The sequence below is a fragment of the Bombus pyrosoma genome, linkage group LG16 (assembly GCF_014825855.1).
Source record: "Bombus pyrosoma isolate SC7728 linkage group LG16, ASM1482585v1, whole genome shotgun sequence".
In the NCBI taxonomy this organism is placed as follows: Eukaryota; Metazoa; Arthropoda; class Insecta; order Hymenoptera; family Apidae; genus Bombus; species Bombus pyrosoma.
In genome coordinates this window covers 3,956,514-3,974,071 of record NC_057785.1, presented here as the reverse complement: position 1 = coordinate 3,974,071, position 17,558 = coordinate 3,956,514, and the positions used below count along the sequence as shown (strand labels likewise).

Here is a 17,558-nt window from a genome sequence, read left to right as displayed (position 1 = left end):
GTGATTTTGCGAAATCAGGTTCAAACCTAATTTTCTAAAACGCAGGAAATTCTTTAATGCGAATAGTTGCTATCTTTAAAGAGACGCAGAATGTAATTTGTTAATCAGAATAATTTTAAGATAATTTTTCGGTGACACTGTGGTTGCAAAATCTGTCATAGACCGTGGCCTAAATTATTGGACATTATCGTTCGCAACCGCAGCGCATATGTTCAATTCGACGCTGCACATTGGAGATAATTTGAACGTTCGCCGACGTCTCCCGTAATTACATTATCTTCCCGAATCAACCGGAATAAATTTAGTCGCATGCACGTTGACGTGGTTTATTCCCGGGCAATCACTCTAATTGTCTTGATTTTCACCATATTCTTGAGAACACTCCTCAATTAACTCTTTGGGTTTGCTTCTACGCAATTATAAATATAAACCAAGTTATTACAATAAACAATGTATGAAAGAATTTTCTGTTATTTTTAAAATTACATGTAAATCAGATTCTGTCATTAATTGTACATATAAATCCATACTAATTGTAGCTAAGTTTACATTACACTTTATCGTCAATTTTACAGGACCATAAACTTAAACTAAGCTAAGAGGTATAGTAATTGGATAATTACGTATGTCATAAAATTTTCTATTATTCCTAAATTAGATTTAAACCAGAGTTTGTCGTTGATTATACACGCAGGACTATAGATCCGATATTAGACGATTATAACTTAGTGTAGATTGTACTTCATCACTAATTTTACAGAACCACAGAATCGAACTAAATGAGTCTATACATAGATTAGAAGATTTTGACAAGTGTATTATACCTCTGAGAATTTTCTATTTCTTCCATAATCGGGTTTGAACAAACAGCATTTTATAAAGAAACAAATATGTAACAGCAAAAACACACATTAATTAATTAATGCATAATTACCGATAGAAAATTCTGTAAATTATATGTCACAAATTACCAATATGAAAATCAGACATTGGAAACATATTTTAAGAAGAAAAGTTCAAAGTTGTTAAACCTTTCTGGATAAAAAATGATTGAGATTCTCCAAAGAAACGTAACATAAACAAATGTAGCTAATCGTCATACGGTGTCAATTGAGGATCAAGGAATTACAGAGTGACTCAATAATAAGCAAGAAAGTGTAACATTTAGCAAGAATGAAAGGAAAAGAGAAAAAGAATCCACGATAGAGTTCACGTCTGTTAAACTTTGTGCCTGTTGTATCAAAGCTAAAAACCCTCCGGATTTCGCAGATACCTTTTTCACTTATTTCTTCATTTAACATGCACATCGCACGATTGACCCATAGCATTTTTTTTCGCGATGCATATCAAAGATATCGGACACACAGCATTCCAGCGGAATCAACAGCCAACACATGTATGGAGAAGCCGAGAGAGAGGAGACCAACGAGCCTGAAATGAAACGGAGTTCTCTTCAAAGCCGAATATACGCGGCCCATTTACAATAAGCAGAGAAATCCATGTGTCCATTCGTGCCCCAGTCAGGATTATTTTCCCTACTTCATGCTCGTTTCTTCGTTTTCACTTTGTACTCTCTGATGGAGGGATAATCAATATATCAGTTAGCTTTGAAATCCTTCCATTTTTAGACAACTAGTTCCTCCTTTCTTTTTTTTTTTTAAATAGAGAAATGAGCGAAAATCGTGCTAATTGTACATTGCAGCTTTATTTAGTAAATATTAGCATAAACAATTTTTCGTCACAATAATATTTCACTTATATTTTATACTTGTTTTTAAAGAGAAAGGTCACCATTTATGGATGTTATTTCTGGAAATTCTTCACTGTTAGTTTACAATAAATTTCTCTTTTGTCCACTAAAGGCTTTACCATCCATAAACGTTATTTTACAGATTCTATTTTTATTTTTTAAACAAGCAAAGTGACTATGAATTCCACGAGTTGCTATATTTCTAATTTTAAATCTGATGTTTCCTCACTAATTGATTTATTTTCTTGAATATTTCATCGAATAAAACCCTAACTCATATTTAGCAAGGATTATAGCAGATGTAGGTGTGTTTGACCGAGTGTGCCAAGCAATGGAGTGTTTCAGAAAGAGGACCATAGGAATTAATCACACGGTTCCGAGTCTCTTTTCATAGACAACCAACAGGATTTATAGGCGAGAGTTAACATGGAATTGAGAGGGACACCCGAGTCTCATCTTTCTCGCATGGATTGTTTCAGCGATCGCTGTCACCGATATTTTTCCGTCCGCCGCGTGGAGTGCGTCCTTTCCTTTCCGTTCGATTTTGTGGAAAAATTTTTATTCAAAAACAATAATCCTCACAGTCGCCTGTGCCAAATCCGTTTCGTGGAATCGCAATTCCTTTTATGGACAGGTATGCGAAACGTTTCAAGCATTTTCTATTCGACAATACACGATTTCAATATCTGGCTTGGTATTTTTAAATGCATTCATCGGGATGCAGACATTACAACATATGAGATGCAGTGGCGAGTATATGGGTTGAAATGGGTTGCTGCAGGAGTGTTCTATCTCTAAGTGCAATATTAACACGAAATAATCGGGAAGAGCCGTGGAGAGTCGGGGAGAGCCAAGGAGAGACAGGGAGATCTAATTATGTGTTAACCCATTCATTAAGTCTTAGTGGACTATGCTTTGCTTTCTTAAGTTGAATTATTGACTGTAAGTACAAAATTAAAGCGAAATAATCGGGGAGAGCCGCGGAGAGCCAGGGAGAGACAGGGAGATCTAAATGTGGATTAAGCTACTGATTTTATTTTAGTAACATGTGTTCCGCTTTCTTAACTGGAATTATTCACTCTAAGTGCAAAATTAAGGCTACATAATCAGGGCGAGCCAGGGAGACCCAAATATGTAACAAATGACCGAAACGATGTAATGTATGCGTCGATTGTAATATCTAGCCAAAGAACTCAAAATAATCTGATGGTTTTACAAGAAACTAAATTACCCAAGAACAGAAAATAATCCGGAAGAATTACAAATGAAAGCAGGAAGATTCAACTGCAAATTTCATGTCTCATACGCAGCAAATTTCGATCGTCAATCGATAAAACCAGGTCTCTCAAATCCAATAGAAACTCAAACTGCAAATACCAAAAACTAATTTCGCCTAGAAAATTACTATGGTCTAAAATCCAAGTAAAAAACACTGACAATAAAGGCGCGCTAGTGTCGAGGAACGAGCAATGGGAACGGAGGGGTAAAAAATGGGGCGAAAACGTCGGAGGGTGGAAATGTCGGACGAAACGGAAGTCCCTTTGATTTTCAGGCGAGCCGCAATTATCCCTCTCGCACGTTCCACATACCGGAACTGGAGCAGTCGGATCGTTACGATCCCTTCTCTCTCTTTTTTTCACTCCCTCGTTCTCCTACCCTTTCTTTCGTGCCACCCCCAGCGAGCCCTCGTGGCCGTGGCTCACCGCGAAAACGTATGAAAAGATTCACGGAAAAGACTCTTGGGGAAGGATGCAGCCAGCCTGAGGGCACAAGAACTTAAAGAGGGCGTTGCAAGGAGAATGGAGATAGGCGGGGAGGGTGAAAGGGGGATAGATCGGTGGTAGCAATCGTGGAGACAATACCAGCCGGTTGAATGAGAGTTTCTTGTTTGTCGACGTCGACACGGACGTTCGACCTCATTAAAAATCACTCGTTTTCAGAGCTGATTCGGAAGGCCACGGTTAATCACCCGGAGGGAGGCGGAGGGGCACTCGAAACGCCTTTTATCGGTCCACGTAACCCCCTTTGTCTTCGCACCCTGATCGTCTCTTCCGCGTTCCACGCTTTATCTTCAAACGAATCAGATCGGTTTTATTTGAGTAACGTGGAATTTTCGAGGTTTGGCGAATTTCTTTTGAGAATTTCTGGCACTGCAAGTGGCTTTTGGATTATTGGCGTTTGCGTGTTGAGTGTTTGCAGGTTTAGGCATTTCAACTTTGAAGCATTTCAGTGATTAGGTTCTGAGATGTTGGGAGTTTGAATGATTGGAATTTGGAAAAATGTTATTTGATATCTTGAGATGCGCTGGATGCTTTGAGAATGAAGACTTCTCAGTTTTGAGATGCCTGGATGTTTGTATTTTAAAAAGTTTAGATCTTAAGAAGATATTGCCATTCGAAGCGTTTTATTTGACATTTAGGTCTTTCATTAACATTGTATCAGCTTACAACTTGGAGAATTTCAATTTGTGTTTTGCATCTGTGAACTTCAGGATTTGATTCTGGATCTCTGCAATTTGGTACCAAAAGTATCCATTCAAAGGTAACATCGCTTCGACATTTATCTTTGATATCGAATAATATTTTTCCTGATACATAATGGCTATTTAATATTCGCTAGTAGGATACGATAAAAATGAAGACAGTTTAACGATAACATGATTGATTTTGCATATAGAATCCTGTGTAATAATGGCTAAAGGGCAGATAGTTTCGAGCTACCGGTTAGAAAACGGATAGTCCCCTATCGATAGCGACGACCCTTCATCGGTTTAGCATCGACACGAAAAGTACATGCACACGAAGCGTTCGATCGGGTACACACAACCCCACACATATTCGAGAGGATAGTAACCGGCTGGTTGATCGTGTGCGAGGCGTCCTTTAGCGGCCTTCCGCCACCCTTCTTTTCCGGGTCACCCGTTACCCTGACGAGGGAGGTTTCATAATTGAGGACCAATTGTCGCGTCGCGGCTATGCTGTCGTTCAAACCGAATGAGAGGAGCGAAGTAAAGAGGCTGGAAAAAGAGGAGAGCCACGGAGGAACAAGGAGAGTGAGAAAGATCTAACTACGGATGAAGCTTTGGCGAATTGTGATTTACTTTTATAAGCAAAATGTAAAATAAAATCCACCTATTAACTAAGTTTCTATGACTTGTGATTTGCTTCCTTAAGTTAAATTCCTCATTCTAAGTGCCAAATTAATGCGAAATGACCAGGGAGAGCCAGGGAGAACCAGGGAGAGCTAGGAAGAGACAGGGAGATCCAAATATAGATTTACCTATTAATTGAGTTCCAGAGGCTTGTGATTTGCTTCCCTAAATTAAATTCTCCACTTTGAGTTAATGTCTGAATATTGAATATCTTGTTGCAATAATTTTATTAGCACCCTTCATTAATTTCAATGAATATTTGTTTGCCACTTTGTTCATCTCTTGAAGCCATTTTGTTCAAGTTAGTCGCACCTGTTTAGTTAGCAGTAATGATTCCGGATAATTTTTAGCTCGGTAAGGGACATCAATTGTTGGAAACAACGACGAGAGAACGGAAAGGGCAGAAAGGGCCACGGAGACCAGCGAAAGATAATTAGATATTGATTTCGCATTAGAGCCGCGTTAAGATGGACGGCTATTCATTAACCTGTTATAACGGAGGGGTCCTCGTTCATTGGCCGATCTATTAAAATCAAAGGATGGTCGAGACCTTCTGCATATTACTCGCTCGTCCAACCTTCTTTCTCTTCACAACCTCTCCCCCTTTTCTCCCTATTCTTTTACCATTCCCTTTGAAAAAGACTCCCTCCATTGTCTCGGAATGCGACTGCCTAACCACCAGGTCTTCTTGTCCCTGGTGATGAACTTTACTCGGAAATATACGCGTTCAGAGTTACAATTTTCTTTTTGGGAACTTTTGAAATTACGTATCAGGCATGGAAATGAATTCGACGCGTTCTTCTTAAATTTTAGCATTTTTCTATCCTTTGAGGATTTTACGATATCTATTAATCTTAATGTTTGGAAAATACAAATATGTGACATAACCTCAAAGAGTATTGATAGACAAGATGGCGCCTGAGAAGATTCATACTAGACATTGTATACTTTTCGCTTCCTTACGAAATTAGAAATTTTGGAAAGCATATGTTAATGAAATCAATAAATAAGCAATGAATTTATCTGAAATATAACTTTGAATTAATTTCTCTATTTGATAGAAATTTTCTTTCTTCTTTGAATTTCTTCTGTTCTTATATTTTATCTACACACGAAGAATTTTTTAGCGTTATGAAATAAAATATTTATCCAATATTCTATGGTATTTCAGCTCGAGTAAATTCCATGGAAGTGGGACTAGAACGAAATAAGAATTCTCAATGAGAAAAAGCTTCATTGTAGCGAAGCAAATCGCCGGATTGCAATGTAAAGCAGTGGTACTTCTTTCCCGGAATGGCAATCTAATATTTAAATCTTCCTGGAAGTAAGGTAGCTCGAATCGAACGCCCCGGGTGTTTCACGAGAAGATTCGTGCAAAGTACATTGTCGTGAAGACTAAACCACAATTCTACGTACGATATTTTTAACAGTTCCACGTTCTTCGCTTTATCGTTTCTTCCGCTAAGTAACCTAAGACGAAAACAGGGAAAATACCATTTTTTGAAGTTTCTTTTAACATCTTTAAAACCCTCCTAAAAACAAATTTAAATTTCACACACTTTCTAAGCATCCATTAACATAAAATTAATCATATCAAATTATGTGCAATCCCCCAAAATCATTCAAATTTTATTCCAGCCATGTTTCACTAAAAATGTTATTATTTTATTTTCATTATATATAAAATAACTGAAATGGTTTTAGTTATATCTTTCGCCCTGTATATGTGTCAGTATCTTTTTAAGACTTAAAGAAAAATATAGAAATCAATTGTACCGTATTCATTAAAAGGAACAGGTCAAAAGCTTCTAAAATATTCAGTGGGCCAATTATCCCCGAATATCGACAAATTAACGCAAGCAACTATTAAAAAACCATTATGCGCTGAAAGGACGACGTGTTCATTAAACACGAGCTACGCAGAAATTTGTTACTCATCGCGTGTCCCTGATCGATAGCGGCGCTATTGATGTCGATGGTAGATGAACGAGCCATAATAAGCCAGCGTTCTGAATAGGCGAAAAGTGGTAATTGTTTTTGACACGTATTCAATGATGTCTTTCAAATTTCTACCATCATCGAACCTAAAAATACTATTCTTCGCTATTTCTTCATATATTTTTAAATATCTCTGATATAAAAAGAGATAGACGTTTCGATTAAAAGCCAAATTAAAGTTCATAAAAAACTAAAGAGAAAATGTAGAATAAAATTTCTTCGTAGGACGAACTGTTCTTGAAAGAATTGAATTAAGAAAAAGTGGGCGTATGCCAAACAGCTTTCCCTCGAATCTTTTCAATGAAAAAATTCTTGCTGCATTTTTGATATAGCATTTAATTATATAGCGTATAATTATATTACTTGAAATCTTTTTTCTGCAATACGGATTTTTGCATTACAACGTGTTCCAAAAAGAAATTCGGGTCGTGGCTGAATGATTTATTCAAGAAGCAGTCGGATCACATCTAAATTTGTGGCACATCGGTTGTACAACCGATTTTGCAATGGGAATGCAATCCAAATATACGATTTGTCAATGAAGGTTTCCGTTACAGACGAAAATATACGTCGTGCTCTATATCCTTATTTCTAAGTGTAAAATCAAATTTTACAAGTCAGCGACGTTATTAAATTCTTAATAAATATAGTGACTAGTTTCTTTTATAAATAGAACGTTTCTTTCATATAAGTAGGACATTTTCTTTTAATTTTTTATTTACGAACGAAGAGTAGAATCTTTGCAGATTTTAATTGACCAGAGAAATAAATTTATAAAGAAACAAATAGTTTTGAATTATAAATATTTGCAATAAAAAAGCTACAGATTACAGCATTTTTTTTTACAGATTACAACAAAATTTCAAATTAGAAAAGTTTTAAAAATGATAAAGTTTCGTATTATCAAAATTTAGAAGTATATAAGAATAATAATAAACATTGTAAACGCTAAGATCGTGATTTCTTTCGAGACACCGGTTATGCCACGGCCATCCTTACGAAATATCCGTATCGCGTGCTCGATCGCACGTAATGCACTCCAACTGCAACGACTACAACGTCGAGTTTTCGCGGAAGCATGCAAAATATTCGAGGCTGTCGACACGCGTGATACGCGGAAGGAACGTAAAGCCGGCTTCCGGAAATCTACACGCCGGCTTATGGAAATACATCAAGCCGGAACTGGCTTTTACAATGTCAGTTATCTAGTTCTTGTCATCAAAACCAAATTTGTCCCTAGAATAATCCTAGGGATCCCTAGAAAGTTATAATAAAATTCTGACCAATTCTTAACTTTATTGCGTCATTCTCCTTTCAAATTTCAACAATTGAAAAATCTACCATATTTTACAAGTAAAATTAATTGAATAAAATTTATGCCAAAAAACTTTCGGTCCAAATTTTTAAAAATTACCGTGCCAACAAAACAATTTTGTACTTAATATTTCATATCATGAAATTTGATAATTCGAAAGTTTTTAATTTCTGGTTTTTGTCACTTATTTTTCATCGAAAAGGTAGAATCGAATTTTGACGAAAGTTTTCAACAGAAAATGGCGTCTATACGGGGAGAGAAAGTTTTCCTACGGAGTTTCTGATCGTGGAAGAGCAGAAGCGCCTAAATGACATCGTTTATTATTTTAATGACGTCATTAGTGGAATTTAAATAAACTTGTTCGCGAGCCACTTCGTCCCGTGACAGTTTTATTCGTCGTTGCCACGACATTTGGCTATTCTCGCTACATTCGCACCGCCATTAGTGTCTTATTTTTCCTCTAGCATCCTCCCACAACTATTTTATCGCATTCACACTCAGTCACAAAAGTCCACGTACAACCATCAATCTTTCTCTATCTGATTTATCAAACGAACCTGAAAAAGCATTTTATCACTAAATTGTTTATACAATATTTTATATCGGCAATTGCTTGACTTAAAAGCGATGTTTCCAAATGTTGAATTTTCATAATCAGAAATTCTTTTATTCCAAATTTTTATAACCCAAAATTCTCTAATTGTAAATTTTTGTAATTCAAAAGTTTGTTTAACTTTCTCCTCTTAATAACTGTAATATATCGTGCGAAGTTAACTGAAAATAATCGCTTCGTTGTAATTTTCCGAGTTTAATGAATATACACACATGCAAACTTTTGGTCCAGGTTGTACAAATGACGAGGATAAGAAGAGAGAAAAAAAGTGCTGACTTAATATTATGGATTAATAAGTTGATCAGAATATTCGCCAACAATAGAGGAAGCACGGGAAAATTCCAGCGGAAGCGTTGAAATTGAACGCTTTGAGCTTTAGGTTGGCAACAGAGGGGGATCCCCCTTCACACTGTCGCGATGCTTTTGATACCTGCTGAAGGGAGTATCCCCCTTTGTGCCAGTGTAGCACTTTTAACACTCTCTCCCTCTGGGAAGGGCCTCCACACAGCCACTATGAGCACGCCGTTTCACGCTAGCATGGTGAAAAGTTCCCGAGCTCACCATGGAACGTGCCCCCGGAAACATGCTCGATATTCGCTGGATGCCATGGTTCACGCTTAACCCTTGGCATATTTACCAAGATCAGGTCAAACAATATACGTATATAACCCTACAGTGCTTATGTAAAATTGTTTGATATATAGAACCAGCAATCTTACAATGAATTTTATTTCTGATTTCTAAATTTCTATTTTTACTAAATAGACATAGAAGAAAATAAAAGATCACTTAAAACCTATTAGAAATTGATCTTGTTACCATCGACCAATGAATTAACCAAATTGCCTAACAAAGGATCCTATCAGGGTTCTAGAAACCCTTCATCCAATATATTAATATTATAGATTTTTAGCATTTTCTACGCCTCTTTTTTGATACACAAGTCACCCTATACGAAGACTAACCAGTAATGAAACGATAATGAAGATAATGGTTCTAAACTCTACAAACTCTAAACTCGAAAAAATAAAATAAACTCCAATGCAAATAAAGCTTCCACAACGTTTATGATAAATTGGCCGAAATTCCTCAGCAGAGGAGTAATCGTCGTGGAAACCAGCGAGGAACACAGTTGGCCCTACCCTAATCTAAAACGAGGATAATCATACTTGATACAACTTAATCAGCAACGCGGTGGGTTTAATAAAGCGTAAACGCGGTAGATAATAAACGTGAAATAATAGATGATGAAATCTGCAGGCTAGATGAAACGTTTCCAGGCCGTGGGCAGACTGTGCGGTTGTTTTCGAGTGGAACAATATAAAAAATGACGCGGCATAGCTGTGCCACGTATTCTGTGCCAGGACGGGCGTCGTCTTTTCTTTTCCACCCTGTCCACCCCATTGTCTTCGCTTCCCAGTGAACTTGTGCACATGACTCGTTTTCAAAAGACCATCTCCACGCTCGTCATAGACACGTCAAGAAGCGAAGCAAAGTCGAAGGACAGGGACATATTTTCATGGAGGATTATCCTGGAATTATATTTTTCTTTAGACTATTGTAGTTTTGCTAGGTTCGTGCGTTCTATATGGAATTTTGCTTTTACCAAGTTTAAATTTGCTGGGCCACTGTTAACCATGATAGCTTTTGAAGGTAAACCTATAACCGAGTCTAAGCTTTTGACCTATATTTTCACAAATTCTTGAAACGATGTCAATCAAATTTTGATAGAGTGCTCTATTAATAGCGCTAAATGAATTGAATACCCGGGCTTTTCCATAAAGCTCGCGGAACAAAAGATCGTATCCAATATGTACAGAAAGTTCGTACGATTCTCTATGAAAGAGATTGATTAAACTTATTTTCTAATCCATTTATCTATTCTATTCATTTATCCACGCGGAACTGCGGAAGTGTGTTGCATAAGCTAAAAATTCGAACAGACGCTAGTTCAATAGAGATGGAATATCTTCTAATATAGAATTAGTGTAAGAATTAGTATAACTATAATTGAAAAATTGATTACAAATTCTTGGCCAATGGTATACGGCTGTATAAAGCTTCTAAAATGTTCGAATACGCTATATTTTCATATGGTATTTAATCACTAAGTACAGTGACGAATTTAGTATGGAAACTTATGAGACACATTGCGTCTCTATATTCCGATTTTCAGAGACATCGGCAGAAACGTGAGGTAAATAATAATCATCGACAGTTGGTGCGATGATTTGGACGAGAAATCAATCGCGGAGTTGCACACGTTTATTTGGTTGGTCCCGCATCATCGGCTGGAATAGAAAATAATGGCAAGCTGCCGGATATTTGTGGGCGGGAGCGTGACAAATATATATGATAAAAGCCGAGCTGTTCCGCTCCGTATCTCGATATTGATTTATAACGGGCCGATATTCGCCAACCGTATATCGGAACTGTGTTTTCGATTTCCATGTAACGCATTCACCGAAAATTTGATATTTCACTTCGAATATCAATAAGTATATTGAAGCCAAAAATGTACACAAGAAACTGACAATATTTTGGAATTTTTTCCCTAACAGGTATAGGTTTCTCATTTAGAACTTTTCCTGTTTCAGGTTTTTCCGATTTGAGCTTTTTGTCCTAGATCTTTCACTTTTGGATTGCTCTTATCTTGGATGTGCCCAGCTTGGACTTTTCTATTTTAGATCTTGCCGATTTGTAGCTTTCTTGTTATATTTTTATCTCCTATCTGAAATTTCTTACGCGACACTTAACAAATTTTGAAGAAGATTTCAAGAAAAAAAGTTTATGGCTAAATTTAAACTAGGATATAAATATCTACATTTTCTCACAGTAAAATCCTTAACAGTGACGCTATTTTATAACAAAATATTCCTAGAATGGTTCTCCACGGTTCAGACTTTGGGGAAACATCGTTCAACTTTCTCATTACCTGGCAAACACGCTAAAATTACATCTAAAATGAAACAAGAACCGTTTCCAAGGAAACGGGATGGTCTAATCATCGTATGGATCTAAATAAACATTGACGATCAGGCCACGTGGTGGTAGGATTGTGTAACTGGACCATGGTCGTGGGAGCACGTGACATTAACCCGATTAATCTGATTTCACAGATGCAATCGTGTCCAGGTGGTTCGATGGACGCAGCCAGTGTAAATTGAATCCAGTAATCGAAGACACGCGGGAAATACACCAATCAACCACTCTCTTGCTTCCTCTCCTATTGTGATACTATCACGAGTCTTGGATTCTTACTGTTATTTATATAGACCTTTCTTATATTCCAGATATTTGGGATTTTCTGTTCTGAATGTTGCCAAATTTGGAGTTTTCAATTTTGGGGTTTTCTATTTAGGATTTTTCCCAATTTGCAAACTTTCAATGTGTACCTTTCCTCCTGCAACTTCCCTGCTTTAAATGTACCCAATTAGGACTACTATTTTCGACTGTCCACTTTTGGATTTTTCTACATTCTGATTCCCCAGTTTACAATTTCCCCAAATTTAGATTTCCATAATTTTGGATCTTCTCAATTTACAGATCTCATTGTACGTTACTAAAATAATACGCAAGCATAGGCAATTAGAAGGTTCGAGTGGTAATCGACTGAAACGGCTTTACTTCGAAGCTATTAACTCCGAACTTGATCTCAGTCCCATCAGCCGAGGATGGGTCCCTACAGTTCCATGCAAAGCGGGTTTCCTTGGCTGAAGTACCAAGGGTGTTGCAGTTGCAACGAGCATGCAATCCTGAAGGGTTGAACGATGCTTGGTACTCACTTTTCTGCGGCCGCAGCAGAGCATGGCTGCTGCGCTGCAGCTGCGGCGAGCCGTCGACGAGAGTTGAGGCTGATGACAGACGTAGCTGAGTCGTGCGCCCCCTTCCCGCTGCAGCTGCACCACGCGCACCTGCAGCTGCACCTGCTCCCGCTCCCGCTGCCCTTGACCGACACCGACTCGACCACCGTACTTGATGCGCACGTGTTTTCGCCACTGCATGAGTTCGGTGCGTCATGCCCTCTTCCTGAAATTCAATCATCGGTTAGTAAAAAGTTAGTTGATGATTTGAGGGAGATCAGTTGGAGGCTAACTGTGAACAAGGGAAGTGGGACATAACGGAATTACCTTTGATTAGAGGTATCTTAGGAAGTGGTCATTTGGCAAATCGGTAAGTTTGGAATTTCCGAGTTTCAAAGTTGTCAAATTTTCGAATGTCCAAATTTGGAAATTTTCTGATATAGGAGTTCTCAAAGCTCTAATCTTCCAAATTTCCAATCTATCGGTCTTTGGAGTTTTTGGAAACTCTAACATTCTGAAACTTTTGACGTTTGGATGCCAAGATCCTGAAATTTCCAAATCTTCAAATGAAATCTTTGAACATTCACACTACAGAATTCTCAAATTTCCGGATCTATACGTTTTAGGTTTGAATCTTCGCGTATTTGAAGCCTCGAGTTTCCAAGTTCTCCGATACTCAAATTGGCCAGTACCCAATAATTACAATTTTCCATACATTTCCGTAATATTTATTTAATATTTAATTTCCTATAAAAAGTCCTCAATCATCCTGTTGCTTTTTTCGTCAGCATTTAAACAACATCTTGCAGCTAGGGTCGTGCTACGGCTAAATCAGTTTCTTCGAGAAGCAGGGAGCCTGACCGCAAGAATTAATTAATGAACCACGAAGGCTAAAGGGTGGGTGGGAATTTCGGAATCTTCATGTGCTCTCGGCACGACACACAAGGCTATCAAAAGCAATCACCGTTACGTAACACGTCGTTGCTAAAAGGCTTCCATAGGGTGTTGCCGTACGGCTAATGCACTTTGTTAACAGAGCAGCCTCGTAGTCGCAAATTTTTGCTGAAGCTAAGGATGCCAGGAGTCGCCACCCATTCCTTACCCCTTGGAAAAGCAGGACAGATCGATCGATACGTACCGGGTGGGGGGAAAGAGAGGAACGCACAGGCTGCATACTCCTACTACACATTAAACGTCTCTATAATCTCCACCATACATTCTGGGTATCCTGACACCATGAGCAACCATACACCTTTGCTACTTGAAAACTTTTAACATGATACTGTCAGTTCTATCCTTCTTCATTTATGAAGCTACATGTTTTCAAGAATTATACTCTCTTCGATCAACTATACTTTTAACGAACATACTTCTTGCCCATTCATAGTTAATTGCGAGATTAAAGAGACTTTCGATGGAAAATTATTTTCCTGTGCAAACTGATTATTGATCTAAGCCAAGAGCCACGTTTAATCGATCTGTTGATCTAATCTTAACCCAGGTACGTGTAATCCATTAACAGGCAATATGTTTTATTAGATACACGTATATTCGCTTCTATTTCCAAACTTTGGATTTCTCAAATATATGAACTCTCCAATTTCTGAATTCTGAAATTTTCTTAATTCCCAGATTGTTTGATTTCTAATTATATTTCCTATAATTTTCAATCTCTTTGCAGTGGAAATTTTCAAGAACAATTCCTATACTAGAACGAGAGAACCCAATAAATAGATAACTGGATAAGTTGAGCAAACAGCATAGTAATAAAACCACGAAATTGAACGCTGAAACTCATTAGGCTCAGACAGGTTACGAAACCAATTTGAGGATCGTAACACGAAGGTTTCGACATCTACGACAGCTGATAGGTGATTGGCCGGAATCACTAGACTTTTTACTATCACTCCCTTGAATCAGCCACGTTCAAGGTTGCCCTCCTAAAATCCCTATTTTCCGTTCCCGGTTTATCACTAACAACTGTTGTTTATATTGCCTCGGCAAACTTTATTTGCTATTGATATCCTCCATGTGAGTACATTCGATTGGAGAGAAGCTTTTTTTTCATTCTACTGTTTAGAGTTCTTTTTAACTAGCGATTCTGCCTGTCCTTGGGAATTTTCCAAGTTGACGACAAAAATATTAGAATGTGGCTAGTAAAGTGAATAAAACAAAAGCAAGGCGAAATTATTAGAAAAAGAATTTTTATGGCGATAGAAGTTTTGTGAATTTTCTCAGAATTCTTATCTAGTACAACATTTTTAATCTGCAGATCCTGAGAATAAAGTTTGGTAGCTAGTATACCTAAGATTATATGAAAAATATTCCCCGCCACAAAAGAAATTAATTAACTAATTTTTTAATGAAGACTATTATTCGATATTATTCTATTAAATATCAAATTTATCCATGTTAACTAATCCTTGAATAAGAATAAAAGAACCAACGGATAAAATTCCCTAGGTGACTAGGGAGTCAGTTGGAAGTGGAGACTTCTCGTTTGCGCGCTGAACAACGCCATTACACACGCGGAAATCGTGATTCAGCGTTAATTAATGAGCCTTGATTTAATCAGGGCTGCAGCCGCGTTATTAAAAATTCATCTCGACGTGGTTCGAAAGGTGGAAAGCGAACGAGGAAGCGTCGAAGGGCGTCAGTAATCGATGGATCCATGGACGATCTTTATTTTCGGATGGAACAAATGTAGACGAACGAAAGATACCATCAGGAGGGAATGTAGAACGAGGCCATCGTATCGCGTGCCAAATTAAAATCATTCGATCATCTGGGAACCGATGGATGGATCCTAGCCATTAATAAATTAACACGCCCTGGTATCGACTGGCTGCTAGATAAAGTTATTAGGCCACTATCTGCGTGTCTGATACTCCCCTGGCATATTTCTTCTAATATTATCATCTCATTGGAATCCACTACAGATTACAAAACATTAATCTCAATAAATATTCTAGTAAAGTTCTAGTTGACACCAGATTAGAGCTTTCATTAAGAATTCATCGCGAATTTTGACCTAACCTCCAAGACGATTTTTCTCAAAATAGTATCAGAAAACTATCGTTAAAAGGCTATCAGCATAACAAATCAAATATTGAGCTAAAATCTCACTGACCTTCGCAAAGGATTAATTCTCTAACCTATTCATCATGGAACCTATCCTAAACTCGATAGATTTTCCTTAAAAAATTACCAGAATTGTTCAAACAATTATAAGTCGTCAACTATTGAGAATTGAAATTCTATTATAAGCAAGGGACGAATCCTAATCTAGTCGGCGCGAACCCTAACCTAACCTCTAAGAAGATTCCGCTCGAAAGAGTATCAGAAAGGGATTGGAACGATGTGTAGCAGGCAGAAGGATAGTGTATTTAAATCACTAGGTGAATAAGGGCCGAAACAAAACGCTTCCAGCCCCCTTTATGGTAACCGAATAATCGATCGCACGTGGCTGTGCGCAATCACAGTTGACCTAGGGCCACCGAGAATTATGCCAGGAATCTCATAAGCGACGTCCATCACCGACCGAATGTCTCGGTCTTCAATTCAATTGGTGGTACTATTCATACGACACATTCTGTGTCAAGCTCGCGTTGGCTCATTAAGAATCAATGAAATCCTCAACCGCGTGCGGCTGTCGTGGCATAACCTTGACCTTACCCTCCCTTTCACGGATTCTCCCTAAAAAGGGGGTTAGCTCCTAGTGCATGGGGACAATTTATTGAGTAATCTCGTCTGAACCATACCGACTTCATTCGAGCAATTACTGACACAGTTGCCTGGAATCTTTGAGTGGTTAGGAAACTTATGGTAATAAGTAAGAGGAAACAAAATGTTGATAACTGGTGAAAAATTGAGGAAGAAAAGAGTAAAGTTGAAGAGCTAGGGGAAAAGATACTTTTGTAGTGACATTAGTTCCCTATAGTTTTTATACTTCTTGATGATCTAACTTCTAATTTATTCACTAAAATTCGAGGCCCAGAAGAAGATACACATATATTATGATATCACAATGAGTAGAGATGTTTTAGCTCCCTGTGATTTACTCAATCTTCCCACTTTTGGATATAATTACCAAATAAGGAAAAAAAGAAAGGAGGAAATTATAATTTTGAATGGGGCCTAAATGCCCTAGGAATTTTTTAGTTTAATGTAGGTAGGAAGTTCCTCTCTCTTGTTAGTTTACTACATCTCTGTGGCCCTAAGTAGCTTGATGAGGGCTCATAAATAACGGTGCTACGCTGCTCCAGTAAACGACCAATCGGTCCCTGGCGATACTTCTGGCAACAAACCTGTTCCAGGGAAATACTCGCACGGGGGAAAAACGTGCAGCGTAATGATATTGATGCACGTGTAAGGGTAAACTGTCGTGCTCCCCATGGACGTTCTTCTGCTACCGTGAATCTTCAAAAGTTCCACCGTTCATGCAATCTTTTTGAACCAGAAATCGCTTCTGTCTCAAGATTCGAGATTAAAAACCTTTCCTAAACACAATTCTAACTTTGTATATGCAAATAGGATATATATATATATCCTAATTATAAAAAATACGAAACATTTCCGTAAAAAGAGAAGAAATTATAAGACAGCCAGTTATAGTACACACTACACACATTTCAAATAAATTAATTCGATAGCTACAGAGACATTAAACAGATTGTAAGAGTCTAATTACATAGGTCTGAGTAAATCAGTAAATAAAAATTTTCATCAATCACATATAATTTGAATAACTGAACGAACCACATCTAGTTCTTCTTGATACTTGCTATCACGTATAACTAATGCAAAATAAGCGAATGTTTAATGGTCATTCTAAGTACAAGCGGCGTGCTTGACACAGAGGGCACCTGTACGCTCGTCTCAGATAGAAATATGAATTGCAAAGAAGAAAACGTGTGTTGGTGGCATGC

General features: G+C 37.7%; 1 protein-coding gene across 1 annotated transcript in view; it reads right to left on the bottom strand.

Moving 5' to 3' along the window:
* The window catches only part of LOC122576209 (rho GTPase-activating protein 100F), a 54,859-nt gene that overhangs the window by 30,767 nt on the left and 6,534 nt on the right, over nt 1–17,558 (bottom strand). The window contains exon 3 of the mRNA XM_043746143.1: nt 12,613–12,856. Within this exon, the coding sequence (XP_043602078.1) occupies nt 12,613–12,831 (219 nt within the window). The 5' untranslated portion in view covers nt 12,832–12,856. The remainder of the gene's footprint in view (nt 1–12,612; nt 12,857–17,558) is intronic.